Below are 21,694 nucleotides of genomic sequence, written 5' to 3' on the forward strand. Positions count from 1 at the left end.
TTTTTTTTTTCTTTTTTTTTTTTTCTGGGATTTATTTACCTTCTATAGCTGTCACTGGAGCTGAGAGCCGGTTCCAGCTCTGAGGCCACGGCTGGCTGAAAGCAGGTATCTGAGTTTGTTTAGCTTCTATAATTGAAATTCTGTTACCATCACTGGTGCTCTAAGCTCTGATCCCGCTGCTGGCTGAAAGCAGGTATCTGGAGTTTGTTTAGCTTCTATAATTGCAACATTGTTGCATCCGGAGCTCAGAGCTGGGCTGAGGCAGGCGGGGAACCTTGGCTTCCTCCATCACTGGAGCAAGCAAGCCTCTTGCTTGCTTCAGCTGCGTGGCTGCCAGCCGCCATCTTTGTTGGCAGTTAATTTGCATATCCTGCTGATTAGCCAATGGGAAGGGTAGCAAAGTTACGGTTAATTACCATGTTTCTCTATTATTAGATAGGATAATAAAGAGCTAATATGCTAATTAAACCAAACAGCAGAATGACTGTCCCGAAGACCTTCAGGACGAAGCCAGGGCTGCAAGGGTTGGCCGAGGCAGCCGGGGCTGCTAGGGCCAAGCACCTTGCATGAATTTTGTGCATCGGGCCTCTAGTATATAGATAAAATGAGAGTGATTGTATGCCATCCCACCTCCTGGAACCTTGGTCTATATTGCCACCATAATTATTATACACTTAAACATTGAGATATTATCATGTTTAAGACCAAGCTATTACTTCTCATTGCTCTCAGGTAAAGGCCATAATCCTCTAGCTTCATTTTGTACCATCTATGTCAGCAGTTCTCAACCTGTGGGTCGCGACCCCTTTGGGGGTTGAACTACCCTTTCACAGGGGGCACCTAAGACCATCGGAAAACACATATATAATTGCATCTTGTTTTTGTGATTAATCACTATGCTTTAATTATGTTCAATTTGTAACAATGAAATTGGGTCACCACAACACGAGGGTTGTGGCATTAGGAAGGTTGAGAACCACTGATCTATGTTATAGCCAATGTCTTACGTGTTTTTTTCCTGTAGTAGAGCTTTTTTTCCAACAGCTTGGTTAGGTAAACTACACATATATGAAGTGTATAACTTTATAGTTCTGATATATGTGAACACATATGAATTCATCAGCACAATCCAGATAGTTAACATATCCATCATCCGTAAAAGTCTCCTCATGACCCTTTATATCTCTTATTAAGAGACTGCCAAATTGTTTTCTGAAGTAGTTATACCACTTTTCATTCCCACCAGTAGTGCATGATATCTTCACAGACATTTAGTATTGTCAGTTTTTAAAAACCTTAGCCATTCTGATGGGTGTGTAGCGTTTATATCATTATGGTTTTAGTATTCATTTCCCTAATAACAATAATATTGAACATCTTTTCATGTGTGTATTTGCCATCTGTACATCTTCTCTGAACTGTCCATCTGGATCTTTTGCCATTTTGAAAATTAGGGTGTCTTCTTATTTGTAGAATTTTGAGGATTCTTTATATATTCTAGATACAATTCCTTAATCAGCTATATTTTTTGTAAGGGTTTCTCCCAATCTGTGGCTTGTCTTTTCGTCGTTTTCACAGTGTCTTTTGAAGAACAACTGTTTCTCTTTTTGATGAAACTCAATTTATCCTTTGTTATTTTATAGATTTTGCTTTTGTTATTCATGTCTAAGAATACTTTGCCTAGCACAAAGTCACATTTTCTTTAAAGAGTTCCCTTAGAAGTTTTACAGTTTTAGGTTTTGTGTTTATACCAGCCGTGGGCAAACTACGGCCCGCGGGCCGGATCCGGCCCGTTTGAAATGAATAAAACTAAAAAAAAAAGACCGTACCCTTTTATGTAATGATGTTTACTTTGAATTTATATTAGTTCACACAAACACTCCATCCATGCTTTTGTTCCGGCCCTTCGGTCCAGTTTAAGAACCCATTGTGGCCCTCGAGTCAAAAAGTTTGCTCACCCCTGGTTTAGACCTATGATTCACTTTCTGTTCTCTTTTACATATGATGCAGAGTATGGATCCAAATTAATTTTTTTTTTGCGCATGGATATTCAAGTTGTTCCAGCACCATTTGTTAAAAAGGCTATATTTTATTTACTTCATGCTACTGTGCCTTTGTCAAAATCAGTTGAGCATATGTTTGTAGGTTTATTTCTGGACTCTGTTCTGTCCCATTGATCTATTTGGCCATCTTTATACCAATAACAATGTATTTTAATTACTTTAGGTTTATAAAAATTCTTGAAATCAGATATGTTATTTTTAATGGTCATTTTGCTATTCTAGATTCTTGATGCATTTCCACATGAAATTTAAATCAGTTTTTCAATTTCTAAAGATAGTCTGCCTCTATTTCTGTCTCAGTCTTGTTTTATTCAATTTTCTTAAACACCTCGTCGCGTTTAGTTCAAGATTTCAGCAACCTCCGAGTTCTCTCTTTCTGCGCTGGTCGCAAGAAGAGAGAACGCCATTCCACCCATATCTGATGCCTCGAACAGGGATCCCCATAGATGCTTATTATTTCCTTTCTTCTGTTTGCTTTGAGTTTAATTTACTCTTCTGTTTCTAGTTTCTTAAGGTGTAAGCCAAGGTCATGATTTGAGATCTTCCTTCATTTGTAATTCATTACTAAAATTTTTATATAAGTATTATTGTAGAAGCCTTCCACAAAATCTAATGTTTTGTTTTTCATTGCAATTCAGTTCAAATTTTTTCTAAATTCTCTTTCATTACCTTTTTTTTTAAATTGGTTTTTAGAGAGAGTGGAAGGGAGAGAAAGTAAACTTCGATTTGTTATTCCAATTATTCATTCATTGGTTCATTCTTTTATGTGCCCTGACTGGGGATTGCATCAGGACAACACTCAAACAAACTAATCTACCCAGCCAGGACTTTCATTACTGTTTTTTGTTTCTTTTAAAATTAATTTTATTGGGGTGACATTGGTTAATAAGTTCATATAGGTTTAAAGGGTACATTTCTATGATACATAATCTATATTGCAGTGTGTGCCCACCACCCAAAGTCAAATCATCTTCCATCACCATATATTAGGACCCCTTTACCTTTTACTACCCCAACCCCATTCCCTCTGGTAACCACCATGCTGTTGTGTGTGTCTATGAGTTCCAGTTTTATAACCCACATGAGTGAAATCATGTGGTTCTTAGCTTTTTCTGACTTACTTTGCTTAGCATAGTCTTCTCAAGGTCCATCTATGTTGCCACAAATGGCAGTATGAGTCCTTTGTTCTGAGATTGGTCTCTTGTAGACAATATATATATGGGTCATGTTTTCTTATCCATTTACTACCCTATGCTCTTTGATTGGAGCATGTAATTCCTTTACATTTAAGGTTATTATTGATAGGTACTTATTACCATTTTTATTCTTTATGCCTGTGTTCCTTCCTCCCTTTCTATTTCTTCTTTTTACAGCAGTCCCTTTAGCATTTCATGCATTGTTGATTTGGTGGTAATAAACTTTCTTAGCTTTTTTTTCTCTGCATCACTCCTAATTTCACCTTCAATTTTGAATGATAGCCTTGCTGGATAGAGTATTCTTGGATTCAGTCCCTTGCTTTTCATCACTTTGTATACTTCATGCCATTCTATTCTTGCCTGATGTGTTTCTGTTGAAAAATTATCTGATAGTCTAATGGAAGGTCCCTTGTAGATAACTTTCTGTCTCTCTCTGGCAGCCTTTAATATTCTTTCTTTGTCTTTTACATTTGCTAATTTAATTATCGTGTGTCTTGGTGTAGGTCTCTTTGCGTTCATCTTGTTTGGGACTTTCTGTGCTTCCTGGACTTGTGTGACTTGTTTCTTCCCAAAGTCAGGGAAGGTTTCTGTCATTATTTCTTCGAACAAGTTTCTATTCTTTGCTCAGGTTCCTCTCCTTCTAGGACCACTATTATATAGATGTTGTTTCATTTCATGTTGTCTCAAAGTTTCCTTAGACTCTCCTCCTGCTTTTTAATTTTTTTTTCCAGTTGCTCTGAATGGGTGTTGTTTTTTTCTACCTCGTCTTCTAACTCACTGATTCAGTCTTCTAATCTACTGTTGAAACCTTTCATGGTATCCTTTATTACAGCTATGCCATTCTTCATTTCCTCTTGATTCTTACTCATGGTGGTGTATTTCTCATTCAGCTCCTTATAATTCTCACTGGTTTATGTATATTTGTCATCCAGACATTTGAGCATCCTTATAACCATTACTCTGAATTCTTTCTCTGACAAATTACTTGCCTCTGTTTCATTTAGTTTCATTTCTAGTGATTTCTCCTTTCCTTTCATTTGGGGGTTCTTTGTCTCCCCATTTTTGCTGTTCCTTTGTATTTGTTTCTGTATATGATCAAATTGCTATGCTACTCAAATTGTTTCTATATATTAGATCAAATTGCTATTCCACTCATATTGATTTTATGTAGTAGATGTTTTGTGGGATCCAGTGGTGCAGTCTCTCAGGTCTCCTGAGCTGGGTATTCTAAGGAGGCCCTGTACTTGTGAATTTGGGTTCTCCTGTTATAGTTGGGTTTTGAATGTGCTATTGTCCCATTCGTGGATGAAGTCTACAATCAGGGTGTCTGATTATGTGGTTCACTCCCTACTACATCATGCCAGCCATTGTTGTGGAGGTGCTGACTGAACAGCACAAAATACAACAATACAAGACATGACACAGAAGAAACAGAACAAGACTGTACACAAGATCCTTGTGGCCCCAACAAAAGTGACCACCAGAGAAAAGAGAATTTGGAAAGAGTGTAAGTATGATAGAAAAAAAGAAAGAAAAGATATGGGGAGGAAACACAACAAAACAGGCAAACAAACCAAAAAACATGAACAAAACACACCCAGCAAGGAGCGGGCAGAGTAGACAGAATCTGTAGATGCAGGACTTAAATAAAGAAAATAAGGTTAAGGAGTTAGAGGAATAGGAGAAGGACCATGGTTTAGAATAACAGAGGGAGAAAAGAAATGAGAAGACAAGAAAAAAATTTTGAAAAGGAGTATAGAGGAGAAACCAGATACGTCTAAATTTAGGAAGTGAAGTTAAGAAATTCGGAGAAGAAAAGAGAGAGAAGAGAGAAAAAAGAAATAAAAAAATTGAGTAGCGAGGGGAAAAAAGGAAAGAGAAAGGGAAAGAGGAAAGGAACAGGGAAGAGGAAATTAGATATGTGAACAAAACAGAGACTAGAATAATAACAAATTAATAAAGTAGATAGATAAATAAGATCAGTTTAAAAAAGGAGGAAGAAAGGAAGAGAAAAGGGAAAATAAAAAATGGGAGGAAAAAAGAGAAAAGAGGAAGAAAAAGGTATTAAAAAAAAGTGAAGTGAACTGAGTTCGTTTGCTTCAGCTGAGTTTTACTGCCCCATGGGAGGTAGCTTAGTCCCCCATTCTTCTGTCTGCCAATTCTGGGCTTTCTCTTAGGTACTTAGGTGCTAACCACTGTCAGGAACTGTCTTTTGGCCTTTAGCACCCTGATTGAAGCTCCAACTGCTCCACTGGTCCATTGCTTCTGTCTGTCTCCACAGGCCTTGGCTGCAAGCAGGAGGGGCCAATCTGCCCTCTTTGCCTATCTGCCAGCTGTTAATCTTCATCACTCAAGAGTCTGTTTCTGATAGGACTTTAGGTGGGATTGGTGCTATTTCACATTCAGGGAATATGATGGGGGTGTTTTTTTCTGTCCCAGAGCTACTCCTCCACAAATGGCCCAAAATATTACTCTGCCCTTGGCTGGACAGAGATCCTTGTATGGAAACCAATGAGGTCAGCTGGGACCCTGTACTTTTTATCAGTCTGGTTCCTAGAATAGTGGGGCTGATGGCCTCTCCTCCACTCCAGTCACTGAGGGCTCCTTGAGACTGTTCAGACCCATAAGCTTGACCTCGGCCTTTGTTTCCTCAGTAAAGCTCAAAATGCAGGGTGTGGCAGGCTGTATCACCTAGGACTTTTTTTCCCCCCTTTACCTGTCCTCTAGATGTTGGGAGGAGGTAGCTCCTCCCAGGGAAAATGGCTGTTTTGGTTTGGAAGCGTATGAATGACCCAATGCAGAACTCTTAGTTACTGCTTTTCCAAGTCTCCCTGCCCTGCTTACCCCGACCCCTCCAACCCATGCTCTGGGTTTAGAGATAATAATAATAATAAAAAAAAGGCAGGTGAAACTGCGACTATCTCCTCCACTGGCTCTGGTCTGCCGGGTCTAGACTCCACTGCCACCAGAAGTCCTGCTACCTTTTGCAGCTGCTTGGATGATACAGGTGCTGCAGGTCATGCTGCTGTTTGGGAGCACCATGTGTCAGGTTTCCGCCTCCACCTGCCAGGAAGCTCACCACAGATGGGTGTGTGGAGCCCTGCCTGTGTCCCAGAACAGTTCTCCCATAGCTTAGGTCCCTCCTCTCTGGGCTCTCCACCTCTCATGATCTCGCCCTTCCTACCATTCTCCAGGTATTTTCTGTCCTGCCGTGGTATAAGTCACTCCCTCAGCTGGACCACAGTTGGAAATTCCAGGTGAATGTTCTCCAATTTAGTTGTATTTACAGCCTGGCCCTGGGATGAGGTGCCTGAAAGGTCTGCCTATTTGGTCTCCATTTTCTCCTCCCCCACAAAAAAAATCTTCATTACTATTTTGACCCAGCAGCTATTTAGTTTGGAAACTATTCAAATAGTTTCCAAATATTTGAATATTTTCCAGAGTTATTTTTGTTTTAGATTTTCAATCCTACTGCTTTGTGGCCAGGGTACATACATTGTATGACTCAAATCCTTTTGACTGACTTTTTATTAAGATTTATTTTATGACTCAGAATATAGTCTGTTTTAAGTATTCCATGAATACTTGAGATGATTTTCTGTCTACTTGTTCTATCACTTAAAGTGAGTGGTATTAAAATCTCAAACATACAGATAGTCAATAGACATATGAAAAAATGCTCAATGTCACTAATCATCAGAGAAATGCAAATTAAAACAACAATGAAATATCACCTCACACCTGTCAGAATGGCTACTATCAGTAAATCAACAACAACAGTGTGCTCAAGGATGTAGAGAAAAAGAAACCTTTGTGTATTTTTGGTGGGAATGCAGACTGGTGCAGCCATTATGGAAAACAGTATGTAGTTTCCTCAAAAAATTAGGTATGGAATTGCCATTTGACTCAGTGATCCCACTTCTGGGAATATATTCTAAGGATGCCAAAACACCAATCAGAAAGAATATATGCACCCTTGTGTTTGTAGCAGTGCTATTTACAATACCCAAGATATGGAAATAGCCCAAGTGCCCATTAGTGGATGAGTGGATAAAAATGATATGGTACATTTATACCATGAAATACTACATGGCTATAAAAAAGAAGGATCTCTTACTTTTAGCGACATTATGGATGGACCTGGAGATTATTACTGTGCTAAATGCAATAAGCCAGACAGAGAAAAGACAAATATCATATGATCTCATTTATATGTGGAACCTAATGAACAAAATAAACTAATGAACAAAATAGAATCAGAAGTATGGATACATGGAACAGAGTGACATTGGTTAGGGGAGGTGGGGTGGGGGAGACTGGATGAAAGGAGGTGAAGAGATTAGCTAAAGATCATATATACATAGCCCATGGACACAAACAGTGTGGTGATGGCCAGAGGGAGGGGGTATGGGGGCTAGGTGGAGGGCGGTAACGGGGGATAAAATTGGGATCATCTGTAATAGTGTAATAAATAAATTTTTTTAAAATCTCAGACTATAATTGTGAAGTTTCTATTTTTCTTTGAGTTGTATCCATTTGTACTTCATGTATTTTGGAACTGTTATTAAGTGCATGATCATTTAGGATTGTTATGCTGCTTATTAATTTGTCATTATGCAGTGACCTTTAATGTTAAGATAGTCACTTACCTCAGCCTTCTTTTACCAGGTGTTAGTGTTATTTATCTTATTTCTATGCTTTTAAAAAAAATTGTGTCTTTATATTTAAAGTGCATTTCTGACAGGTGGCATGTAGTTGGGTCTTAGTTTTTTATCCAGTTGGACAATCTGTCTATTAATTGAGGTTTTTAGACAGTTTTCATTTAATGTGGTTGTTAATATACTAGTAGTAGATTTGAATTTGTCATTCATGTGTTTGATTTTTTTTTTGGTTACATCTCTTTTTCCTGTTTTCATCTTTTTCTGTCTTTTATATTCATCAAGTAATTTTTATAATTTAGTAGTATTTCTTTTGGCTTATTAGCGATAACTGTTGCTATTATAGTGGTAGGTTTAGGACTGGTTTATGGTAAATGATTTTAAGTGATCATATTCTACAAGTAATATTATAGCACATCATATGTAATATAATAAAATTATAGTAATTTACTTTCATTTCTTCTCTGCAACCCAGATCTGTCCTGGATCTGTGGGATTATATTTTTCATTAACTCTAGAAAGTTTTTGGCCATTGTTTCTTCAAATATTTTCTGTCTCTTCCGCCTGCTTCTTTATGCTACATTAGCCATTTAAGTTTTCTCATATTTCACTGATGTGAAAGTTACTAATCTTTTATTTTTTGATTTCTAATATGCATTTATTCCCACCCAGTGTATTTTTCATATCAGACATAATTTGCATTTCTATAAGTGCTATTTGAGTTTTAGAACATAGGTTTCATGCCTCTACCTATATTTTTTTTAGCTTGTTTTGGTATATAGTTGAGTTACTTAAAAACAGTTTGATTCTTTTTGGTCTCACTCTTATGATTTGTTAGGTGAATCCAGAGCAGTGCTTGGCCAGGGACTAATTATTCCCCACTACTAAGGAGAGTCCTTTCTGCCTATTCATTGTCCTGTGAGTTATGAGCTTTTCAGCCTGGCTAATGGGAATAGACAGTATTCCTGGTGCTGAGTGAGTACCAGGCACTGTTTCCTCTACTCTTTTTGGATGTTTGTTTTCCCTGGTCTCAAGTGATTTCCTCACAAGTATGCATTATGCATTACTCAGCTGAGTACCCTCTGCAGATCTCCAGGGTTTTTCTGTTCCGCTCCCTCCTCCCCAGAGTCCAGACCTGTAATCTCTATCTGCCATTGTTTTACCAGACCATCGGCTTCATCACCTAAGTCAAGGAGTCTGGTGGACTCTACCTCAGTTCCTTCTCCCTGCATTGTGGCCTGGAAATTCTCTCAAGGCAGTGAGCTGGAACATTCGTTAGGCTCACTTCATTTGTTTCAGGAATCATTGCCCTTCATTGCCTGAAGTCCATTGTCTTGCAAATAAGTTTTTAATGTGTTTTGTCTGTTTCATTTTGGCTCGTTTCAGGTAGGAAGGTAAATCAGTAACTGTTACTCCATCTTGCTAGAGACAGATTGCATAGAACTTTTGCATGTGCTGTAGAGTGTCTAGACTAGAATGCTCTCTTTCCTCCTTTGTCTGACTGCTTCCTGCTCATCCTGCCTTTGTCAATGTAGCCATCCACTCATGGGGAAATCTTCCCTAGGCCCAGTCTAGATCAAGTTCTGTTATGTGACCATAGAACTCTGTTTTCTATGTATCTATCTCTGATTTATGATAATCATTTTATTTTTCTTTCTCCGCTACTAGACTTTAAGCTAAATAAGAGCCAGGGATTTTGTCTGTTTTATTTGCAGAGCTTAGTCTTCCACACGATAGGTACCCTTCAATGTATGAATGAATATGACTATGCACAGTTCTTTATACACAAAAATAATTCATACATTTTTCTATTTTGTTTTCTTTCTTATGCAGATTCTATTAGCTTATTGAAAATCCAGGATGCAGTTCTTTCATATGAAAGATTAATAGAACTTAGAAAAAATCACTGTGAAATGCTTACTGGAAAAATTAAAAAAATGGAAAAGAGGATTAGTGGACTGCAGAAGGAGCTATCAGAAACAAAAGAAATGAAATCACAATTAGAGTATCAAAAAGTGGAATGGGAACAAGAACTCTGCAATTTGAGGTATTGAATAATTTGGTTTTAAAGAAATATTTGAATATTTACTTTTATTCTACATATATGTAGGAAAAGTTTTGTAACTGCCTTCTTACCTTCTAAGATTTTATAGGGAAGAACATTTCTTTAGTGGTATGGAGTATGACATTTTTGGAAATAATATAGCAATTTTTAATAGTGCATACTTCTAGTAATAAGTTAATGTATATTTTTATATATCATTTGAATGACCATATAAAAGTTCACCAAATGGAAACCTCATTATTTATTTAATAAATTGAATTTTGGTTGTTTTTCATTATTGTGTATTATAACTAATGCTTCCAGGAATGTCTCATATATGTTTGTTTCCACATTTTTTATTATATACTCTGAATAAATTATTTAATAGAGTATTATTATTTGGTTACATGTAAGAACTTTTAAAAAGGATTTTTATTCATATTTCTAAATTGTTATCAAGGTAGTTTGTACTAATTTACATTCCCACCAAAAGAGTTATTAAATGATCACTTTTATCAAGACAGAAAATTAAAAAAAAACGAATTCAGTTTTAGTTGTAATATATGCATGAAATGAAAAGTAAAATAGAAAGTGATGACTGATTAGTTTATTCAACATCTTATACATAGATAAAATTAATTAAAAGGGCCATACTGAAAGCATGTATTACTCTTTATTGTTGACTTAATATGAATTCTATTTTGTTCTAATAAGGATTTTAAAGTGAACTATAAAGTAAATAATGACCAACAAGAGAAGGTGTGGCTCAGTTGGTTGGAGCATCGTCCCATACACCTAAAGGTTGTGGGTTCAATTCCTGGTCAAGGCACATACCTAGGTTGTGGGTTTTAACCCCCGGTCAGGGCAACCAATCAATGTTCTTTCTCACAATGATGTTTCTCTCTCTCTCTCTCTCTCTCTCTCTCTCTCTCTCTCTCTCTCTTTCCCTCTCTTTCAAATCAGTAAGCATATCCTTGGCAAAGAAGAAAGTCTTCTAAAAAAAAAAAGAAACAAAAAGTATAGAGTAACAGATAATAGACTCCTAGACTAGTCCTAGAGTACAGTAGTCAGTGGATGTCTTCTGTAAAAGACATCTGCAGATGCTGACTTTCACTGTAAATCATTTTAGGGGTACCTATATATTTTGTCAAGCTGAAATTTTATTTCTAGTGAATTTATAAACTTGTTTGTAAACAACTGCTCTTTCTAATTAGTAACTGAGTTATTTTTCCTAATGGAAGAGTAATTATGACTGCGGAAATAGGCTAATTTCAACTTCACCTTCACTGAATAATTTCAAATTTTCTTTCCTATATTATTTACCAGAGTTACTATTGACTAAAGCTTACTAAGTAGAAGAATGTTTTCTCATTGCTGCCTTTCAGGTATATATAACTTTTAGAAGAGATTTAAATGAGAAATAAAAACATGAGACCTACCAAGGAAAAGAATGCAAGAACATAGAAATTTAATTAGGATAATAAACCAACATATGTACAACCATATTATAAAATGGACATTTTTCAATGTTTCTCTCTCATCGATGTTTCTAACTCTCTATCCCTCTCCCTCTCTGTAAAAAATCAATAAAATATTTAAAATGGACATTTTATTTTCTAATAAAATGAATTTTAAAATAAGTGTATTTAACTGCAGATTTACCTTAAAAGAAGAAAAAGAGAAGAGAAGAAATACTGATTTGTTATATGACAAAATTAGGGAGCAGTTAAGAAATAAAGAAGAGCAATATATTAAAGAAGTTGAAGTGAACCAACAACTTGAAACCACTCTTAGAACACTAGAGATGGAATTGAAAATTATAAGAAAGAATTTAAATCAGGTAAATTTATCTTTGGTAAAATTTCTTATTTCTTATAGTATTTCATCAATATTTATAATGTCCCTTTGGTTTAATTTATATTATTTAGTTGAAAACAATTAAAAAATGTTATCTCATTCAAAATATGAACTATGACACATATAATTAAAACTATCAATTTATTGCAACTCTTGACATCTAATAAATGCTATGTTTATCTTTTCTAAATGAAGAAATGGAAGGTAAATTGAGTTTAACCATTAACATAAATACTAATTTTGGCTTTTTAAAATGTTTAACATGCAGGCTAAGTTGCCTTGAGACCGTGATAGAAGTCAAATGTCTCGTAAAGACATTTCACAGTACTGTTTTTTTGCTCTTTAACAAGTTAGCTGTGATTTAAGTTAAGATTTGAGTTTTTCATGGAAGGTAATATCCTTGTGTTTAAAAAGGCTATCTTCTTTTAAAAGATTTTTAAAGGTTCTGCTCTTAAGCTTATAACTTCTTAATGGTATGAGTGCAAAAACCTAATGAAATGTGTCTCTAGGTTGTAGAAGAACGAAATGACATTCAGAGGCAACTTTCTCGAGAACAGAATGCCAGAATATTACAAGATGGAATTCTGGCCAATCACCTATGCAAAGAAAAGGAGATAGAAATATCTCATAAGAAAATGAATTCTGAGGTATTTTGTTTAGTAATTTTCAAATGCTCTTGTACATATATTTGTGTGCATATATTTAAAAAACCAATACTGTATATAATGGAAAGTATAGAGGATTTTAAAAGCATATCTCTGTGTTTGTGCACAATACACAAAATCCTAAATTTGCTTGTCTTTTTAACCTCTCCATTCAAGATTGTGATAAATGAATGAGTTCAGTGATATATGTACCAGTGCTTAGGACAATGCCTAGATGATCAGTTATTAGTAGATGTAGTTCTTATAACTGACTATGAAAGTATTAGAAAAGTAGTATATGGCTTATTCTCAGGAAAAAAAGAATTATAGGAAATTTAATCTGTCCTAATATATGCAGGGTTAATATTCTTACTGTGGGGTAGCTGTATATTCAGCGTGTACAGTCAATATTTATTTATTTTATTTTATTTTAAAGATTTCCACCTGCTAATATAAATCCTATGAACCTTTTCTTTCTGTTTCTTGTTTGTTTAAGTTTTTAAAATAGGTTTTAGAGAGAGAACAAGGGAGAGAGAGAGAGAGACAGAGAGAGAGAGAGAGAGAGACAGACAGACAGACATCAATGTGAAGAGAAACATCGATTGCTTGCTTCCTGCACAAGACCTGACTGGGGATTGGATCTGAGACCCTTTGGTCCATGGAATGATGCTCCAACCAACTGAGCCACACTGCCAGGGCTGAGACCATGCACTCAATTTTTAAATGTAATCAGATTTATTAATCTTTTGTTTTATGCCTTCAGGGTTTGTGATAATTCAGAGAAAGGCCTTTCTAATTTTGAGACTCTTAAAAATTCTCTTATGATTCCTCTTTCACTTTCATGGATTCATCATCATATATTAAATTTTTGAACTTTGGGGAATTGTATAAATTTGGAGATTTGGATCCAACTCCATTTTTTATAGTGGGTATCCACTTATTGCAACCTTTTTTATTATATAAACATATAGGTTACCCTTTAATTTCAGAAGATATCACGATATGTCATTTCAATGAGTGTTAGCTTAAAGTCTTCTTTGTATTACTTAGGTTTCTGATAATTATGAAAAAGAAAAAACTTTGTTGCATGAAAATCACATGTTGCAGGATGAAATTACCAAGCTAAGACTGGAAATAGACACAGTAAAAAATCAGAACCAGGAAATGGAAAAGAAATATGTTGAGGACATTGCAATTGTCAAAGAAAAGAATGACCATCTTCAAAAGACAATAAAACTGAATGAGGAAACATTAACAAGAACAACATTTCAACATAACGGACAACTTGATGTTCTGACAGCTGAGAATACAATGCTAAACTCTAAACTGGAGAATGAAAAACAAAATAGAGAAAGACTGGAAGCAGAAGTTGAATCATACCGGTCTAGACTGGCTACCGCTATACAGGATCATGAGCACTGTCAGACATCAAAAAGAGACCTACAATTTGCTTTCCAGCGAGAAAGAGATGAGTGGTTTTGTTTACAGGACAAAATGAAATTTGATATGTCTAACCTAAAAGATAGCAATGAAGTTCTTTCTCAACAACTTTCTAAAGCAGAAAGTAAATTCAATAACCTAGAAATTGAGCTTCATCACACAAGAGATGCTCTCAGAGAAAGAACATTGGTTTTAGAAGGTGTACAAAGAGACCTAAGCCAAACACAGTGTCAAAAGAAGGAAATTGAACACATGTATCAAAAAGAACAAGGTAAAGTGAATAAATATGTTGGAAAGCAGGGATCCTTAGAGGAGAGGTTATCTCACCTACAGAGTGAAAATATGTTGCTTCGACAGCAACTGGATGATGCTCACAACAAAGCTGACAGTAAAGAAAAGACAGTCATTAATATCCAAGATCAGTTTCAGGATATCATAAAAATATTTCAAGCCGAAAGTGAAAAGCAAGGTCTTATGCTGAATGAAAGAAATAAGGAGTTAATCAATGAATGTAATAATTTAAAAGAAAGAATGTATCAGTATGAAAATGATAAAGCAGAAAGAGATGTAAGTATCCTGAAAGATAAATATTTTTCAAATTTTCTAAAAGAAAATTCAAAGTAATATTTGATGATGGCTAAATGTTGAATCTAGCTGAATATTAAAAATATATAGATTACAAATGTGTTTGCTCGATCAGCTTAAAAGCAGACATTGTATCCAGCAAATGAACATTAAACCTGAGAGGTACTTTGTTTTGAGTAGAGACATTGTGTTGCCCATGAAATTTTAAGAGTTTAAGTTATAGATTGTTAATAGGTTTATAGATTGATATTAATAATTTAGTCTTATACTGATAAATAATAATTTTAATCTTCTGTCACCATATTTTAATACCATTGGAAAGCAGATAAATGGAAATGCTATACCTAAAATTAGCATTTTGAAATTAAGATTCAATTAAATGTATTATCTTGACAGTTAAGTTCAGATTTCTCAGATGAACTGAAGTGTAGATGTTGTATCTCATAGTATCTTTCCTTCAATGGCTTCTTATACATTTTAGTAGTTATAATATTATTTTTATTCATGTCAATTTGAATGAAATTTGGAAGTGTTTCAGTCTCAAGTAATATATTCTTATGACCTGTCAATTCTTTAGAAGTATCTATTTAATTAAATCATATTTTGGGTCAAGTATGACGAGTTTTAGCAAAACTATACTTGATTTAATCTTTCCACTACTATTTGCGGTTTTCTTTGAACATTTTACAAGTAATTTACTGATATTTCTCATTTCAAGGCCAAATTACTATCGTTTAGAGATAAGTTTCTCCAAAGAGAAAATTGTAGCTTTCTGTGATTTATTAATTTGGCATTGTATCTCTATTCAGACTAGTGAGGGGTGGCAGGATTTATGTGTAGCAGGGAGGGAGGTCAAGGCCATTGGAATAACTTCACTTTTCTTCTAAGATAGGAAACTATTGGAAGGATTTGAAAGGAGATTGAATATGCAAGGAACTCTAAAGTTACTTGAAGCCTCTGATAAAAGAAAAAAGAGAGAGAATGTTCTGCAATATTGAATGTTCCACCTCTTGATTCACCTACATACCCATTTTTCTTTCAGACATCAGTAGATTATAAAGCTTTGAGATTCATGAGGGGGGAATTATGAGGGAGGGGTTGAATCAATTGTCTAAGTAACCTAATACTGATTAGGCAAGAGGATTACATTTTCTCTGTCTTTAACCTGATTGAGCAAACAGGAATGTGTCCATATGAGAAAAAGAAGGCAAATTGAGGTAGGTGGTGATATTTTTCCAGTTATATATTAAGCTAATAACATGTGACTCTAACAAAGTACAAACAGAATGGGGCAAAAGTAGGTTTATAGTTGTTCAGACAGAGAAAAATACAATAATTAATGAAATAACAATACAAGAATAAACTCAGTGTTTCACGTATTCACAACTTTAAACCTTCTTTTACTTCATCCTGTATGTGAAGTTATTTATTATTTACAATTTAAAAATAATATAATTTATAAAATCAGAAATATCTTGCCTAGGCAGTAGTGAGACAACTTCAACAAGAACTGGCTGATACACTAAAAAAACAGTCTATGTCAGAGGCCTCACTGGAGGTTACATCACGTTATCGTATGAATTTAGAAGATGAGAAACAAGAGTTAAAGAAGGAACTAGATCAAAGCAGAAGTCAGGTATGTATGAAATTTAATCTGTCAGTTAATCTGTAGCTGGTTAAATAATAAAGTGTTTTAGGGTACTACTTTTCATGGGCAGCTTTCTTTTGTATATTTGTGGGAAACTGATATAGGGTTGAACCTCGGACTGACCTGCTGGCAAAGTCACAAACAAGTCCCAGCTTAGAGGGCTCAGTCCTCTTAGCATAATTAGGCTTGACCTTATAACACTCCCTAGATCTTATCTGGGAAGCTAATGGGCTGAGGGAAGTGCAGGGAGTGTAAACATGATCAAAACAGGTGAAACTCACAAGAACTGTGTAACTATGGAAACCACTGCATTGTTTACCTCAGACTATAAAAGGTCCGTGCGGACAGAGCACGGGTGGAAGTCCTTCCTCTTGAGTTGGACTTACCTGCCTGGTCCCCCAATATTTCCAAATTATCTCTTGTCTTTTCTATTTCATTTGTGTGCGGCTCCTCTTCCAGATATTGAACCCTGAACCACGCAGGACGTGGAGGGAAACATTTACGACATATATTTATTGTAATTAATTATAATTTTATTGTCTTTATAATGCACTTATTTCTTAGACCCTGGCTTTCATTCTGCCACTTATATTTTATAGGGTTTTTTTTTTCTTATAATATTTACCCTTAGGAAAGTTGAGAAAAATGCATCATTCTTCATAGAAGTCAAGAGACTTTTTTCTACTAAAAAATATTTTTAGTGATATCTCCATTATCATGATGAGACAGCCAGGTGAAATCAGAGGATAATATTTAATGGGATGTTGCAGAAAATTGTTTTATTTCTTATCTTCACTTTGGTGAATGGATCTAGAATCTATATCATAGATTTCAGAATAACTTGTACAGGAAGTTCATTATACAAAACAGTTGAAGTAGGCATATCCTTCATTTCTCTCCCTTAGAAATATTATAAAAACATGGAAATATTCAGATCATTATAGTATGTACAACAGACAATTAAGAAAACGAAAATTAGATCCACCATTGGATTAAAAAACACACCTGTATTAATGTGATTCACATATCATATAATTTGCCCATTTAAATTGTACAATTCAATATTTTTTAACATTAGAGAGTTGTCTACCTATCACCTCAGTCAATTATGGAATATCTGTATTATTCCAAAATAACAAACTCCACACCTTTTAGCTGTCACTACCAGATTCTCCTCTCACCCTGCACCAGGCAACAACCAGTCTACTTTCTATCTCTATAGATTTGCCTGTTCTGTGTATCTCATGTATGTACAATCTCTCTTTCTCCATGAAGCATGCTCTGACTGTTCAAACACTCAGTGACCTCATTCTTTTTAGCACTTGTCATCTTGTCTGTCCAGAACAATTTGGCCCTTAGTTTTACATTGTTTTAATTATTTTCACAAAAGGTAATCTTGTCTTTCTAAGTATAAGTTTTTGGGGGGGGGCATATTATTAGATATGATGGTTCCTATCCTTGTATACCTTGAAAATATTTTAGCTTAACTATTATTAGGATAAAATTAAATACTTTATACTACACCATACTTTCTTCTTGTAGATGTTGATATAATCAATCATTTGTTTTCAATGTATTTTAAGCAATTAAATATAAATATAAATATAATAGAGAATTGTTTATTGAGAAGCTCATCTTTTTTACCCTCACTGTAAGAAAAAAAATCTAAATCAGCCTTCCTTGACTATGCAGCCAGAACTGGGATTTACAGATTTATAGTACTTTGTAAACTCTGGAACAGCTTTTCTGGTATGCTATACCACATCACCTTAATCTGCTTATCAGAGTACTTACTAAAGCAGCCCAACATAAACAGTTCCTGGGAATGAATGGGTTTGGGAACTTTGATTTAGCAATAGAGTCTGTTAGCTCCATGTTAGCGGCTTTCTCCTGTAAGTCATGTTCTCAGTCCAGGAAGTAGCTCGTGTTTGCATTGTAGCTCGTGATGATTGTCCACTGAGAAGTGCAGAGAGGAAGTATGTTATAAATTATTATAAGCAGAAAAGTATTATTGGCTAGTAGAATTGGTGAAAGCTTTTTGAAATACTGGGCCTCCTGCTCCCCATTGGCTGCCATGGTCAATGGTATGAAGAATGATTTCAGAGTAACTTATACAAGAGACCACTTCCATTGACATGCCATTTGCCTAAAGTATAAAATTTTATTAGCATATAAAATATACAACAATAATAATGCTAACTACAAAAACTTAGCGTGTACCATGAGCCACATACTCTTCTAAGTACTTTACGTATATTCCCTAATTTAATCTTCCCAACATCCTAGTGATGTAAATGCCATTATTATCTCCATTTTACAGATGAAGAAACTAACACAGGAAATTTAAGTAATTTGCTCAAGTTCACACAGCTAATGACTGGGGGATTTGGGATGCAAATACAGGCATTCTGGCTCCTGTTTAGAGTCTGTCTCTCAAGCTATTCCATGAAACTTCTAGGTGTCAATGAAAGCGGCATGTTAACTCTTATAAGCACTGGAATAGCCATGGCCATTCACATTTGTGAATATTTAAAATTATAGTTGATGTGGTGCTTGGAATACAAAATATAAATGTTTATCATAAGGTAATTTTCTATTTTAACCCATTTGACCAATTTATAAATTTGTATATTTATTTGATAGATATAATTTTAAAACCTGAATAATGTTTTTGTTTTAGTACTAGAGGAGAGGTTGTGAACTTTTCTGGAAAGGGCCAGGTAGTAAATATTTTAGGCTTTGTGGGCCACGAGGTCTCTGTTGTCACAACTCAGCTCTGCTGTTTGGCACAAAGTAGCCATAAAAAAGTGCACATGAAAGAGTGTGGCTGTGTTGCAATAAAATTTTAGTTACAAAAACTGGTAGATTTGTACTAGACTATCAGTAGTTAAAAGTATTTTTTTCTCTTTATTTTAGTTGCAAGAAGCACAAGATCGATGTACTGCGGCTGTAAAATGTGCTGAGGAGACGCAAGAGCACGTGCAAAAGTATAATTTAAAACAGCACAGAAAATATTTATAAAGCAAATGAGCAGTATAATATGAGAAATAGATCAATTATTGTAGGAAAAACATTTGTGTTAAGCTGGATAAATATTTTAGCTTTGAGCTATTTTGAAATACATAATTTGTGTACATTGTCTCTAAATTTTGCACATTATCCACAAAACACAACTAGAAAAATGGCCTAATTGCCAAATCATCTACTTTTCATATTTTAAGATTTTATGTAATTGCACCTTCAGAAGTCTTTTTCAGACTTCTTATTTGGTATTTTTATATTATGTGTGAGAATAATTATTTGCAAAATATACATTTTAGGCTTGAAATTGAAAATGACAAGTTAAAAGTTACAATAAAAAAACAAGCACACAAAATTGAACAGCTTCAGACAAACCTGTTGGGAAAAAATTTGGTAAGTCAATCTCTTAATTTCCACACACTGAAAATGAATTTTTATTCTCTAGTAGTAGTATATAAGATATTTTGGACAACATGAAAGTCTCACAGATTAAAGTATTTATTGTATTCATATTTATTATATTCTAGTAATGTAATTCCTCTTTATAGATGAAGTTTACTGAATTCATAAAATTAATGGTTTTTATGTTAAGATTTTAATAAAAATATTGTGATAGTCTAGAAGCAATATTTGATATATATCACATTGTCTTTATTCATTTGTCCAACATTTGGGTTTTTCCAGCTTCTGGCTATTGTTAATAATGCTGATATAGACATTACAGATATTTATTTGAGTCCAGAAATTTGAGTAATGATCTAATCTACAATTCTGAATTTCTCTTGTAATATAAACCCTTCATTGAGATTTTGTAAATGAATTACTCTTAATGTTCTAATTTGTTCTCTTCATCAAGAATGAATACTAGGTCATTATGCAAGTGTTTTTTGAAAGGAGTATATTTTTTCCCTTTGCTGGATTTTTCCAGTTTTTAAAAAAATATATTTTTATTGATTTCAAAGACGAAGGGAGAGGGAGAGAGAGATAGAAACATTAATGATGAGAGAGAATCATTGATTGGCTGTTTCCTGCATGCCCCACACTGAGGGTCAAGCTCACAACCCAGGCATGTGCCTCGAACTGCAACCTCATGGTCCACAGGTAGAAACCACACTAGGTGGGCCCTTTGTTGGATTTTTAAAAAGAAAAGAGATGCCAATGAAAAAGTAGGAAAGGCTGCTCAATCAGGGCCTTACATAGCAACATATTACTTCTAGCACTACAAATTTGCAGATTATTTACTTTCCATTCACTTGTGCTAATCAGCCTTTCAAAGATTTAACAGTCCAATCTCAGAAAAGATGGTTGTGTAATCCAGTACTTCAATTTTTTAATGAATGGTGAAAACTGCATAACTAATTACCCAGCAGAACAGGTTTCTCCTTCCATTCATACTTTCCTCTGTAGGAGAGGCTACCTATGATTTAAGATCAGAAGATTGCACTGTGAACCCGAAGTTTAAGCAGTCTGGTAGATGCACCTACCAACTAGTTTCTTTCAGTCTCAATAGCTAGGATAATGCAGTTTCATGATTCAAGATATACCTATCAGGGGAACTAGAACATGTGTTCACTGGTCCTTCTTATGGCTGAAGAAACATTTAAAATTACTTTTTTCTAGACTTTATATGAATAAGTCATATTGTATTAGCATACTTTTCATACAAGTGAAATGATATATTGATAAGGAGTCTTCTGTGAATTAGAGTGCCAAGAGTTGTCACCTTAAAATTTCATACAAAAATCTCTTAAGGTATCAAAAATTGATAAATTTGTAAGAATACCCAAAATTGATTAAACTTATACAAAAATAATGAGGGATTTTTTTGTAGAATCCAGTTAGGTTTATGACATAGAATTATTAGCCACCTTAAGGCCTACCCTGTGAATAAAAAATTTATAGAGTAAACATTTAAACCAATTTAATCAATAGACCTAACTTCTCTGGAAGGTTCTCATCTCATGAATCCTCAAACCAGAGACTATCTGGATTAGGATATTTGACCAACACAATATTGAGGTGAATAGTCTGAATTGGCAAGAAGATAGCTCTAGTTTTCTCCAACCTTTAAACTATATCGTTGAGTATGCACGTGAAAAGAACTTCAGAAGACTTACATAGGCCTGCGGGATCGGGCCAAAACTGGCCCTCCAACATACCCCAAGGGATCCCGGATTGCGAGAGGACGCAGGCCAGGCCAAGGGACCCCACCAGTGCATGATTGGGGCCAGGGAGGGAGGCGGGAGGTTGGCCAGCTGGGGAGGGGTCATGGGAGGGCTCGAGGGCATGGCCGGCCTGTCTTGCTGTCCCAATCCTCTGGACCCCAGCAGCAAGCTAACCTACTGGTTGGAGTGTCTGCCCCCTGATGGTCAGTACGCATCATAGCGAGCAGTTGAGCTGCCTTAGCATATCATTAGCATGTTACACTTTGATTGGTTAGACGGACGACCGAACGACTGGACACTTAGCATATTAGGCTTTTATTATATACTAGAGGCCCGGTGCACAAAAATTTGTGCACTCGGGGGGGAGGGGGGG

The 21,694-nt window shown here is 35.2% G+C and overlaps 1 protein-coding gene across 5 annotated transcripts in view; it reads left to right on the forward strand.

Moving 5' to 3' along the window:
• The window catches only part of ANKRD26 (ankyrin repeat domain 26), a 110,832-nt gene that overhangs the window by 64,942 nt on the left and 24,196 nt on the right, over nucleotides 1–21,694 (forward strand). For all 5 annotated transcript variants that reach the window (XM_014547989.1, XM_014547990.1, XM_014547991.1 and 2 more), the window contains 7 exons: nucleotides 9,751–9,964; nucleotides 11,618–11,801; nucleotides 12,328–12,465; nucleotides 13,513–14,469; nucleotides 15,971–16,123; nucleotides 19,052–19,122; nucleotides 19,456–19,549. In XM_014547989.1, the coding sequence (XP_014403475.1) occupies nucleotides 9,751–9,964; nucleotides 11,618–11,801; nucleotides 12,328–12,465; nucleotides 13,513–14,469; nucleotides 15,971–16,123; nucleotides 19,052–19,122; nucleotides 19,456–19,549 (1,811 nt within the window). The remainder of the gene's footprint in view (nucleotides 1–9,750; nucleotides 9,965–11,617; nucleotides 11,802–12,327; nucleotides 12,466–13,512; nucleotides 14,470–15,970; nucleotides 16,124–19,051; nucleotides 19,123–19,455; nucleotides 19,550–21,694) is intronic.

This window comes from Myotis brandtii, unplaced genomic scaffold, assembly GCF_000412655.1.
Source record: "Myotis brandtii unplaced genomic scaffold, ASM41265v1 scaffold49, whole genome shotgun sequence".
Taxonomy (NCBI): Eukaryota; Metazoa; Chordata; class Mammalia; order Chiroptera; family Vespertilionidae; genus Myotis; species Myotis brandtii.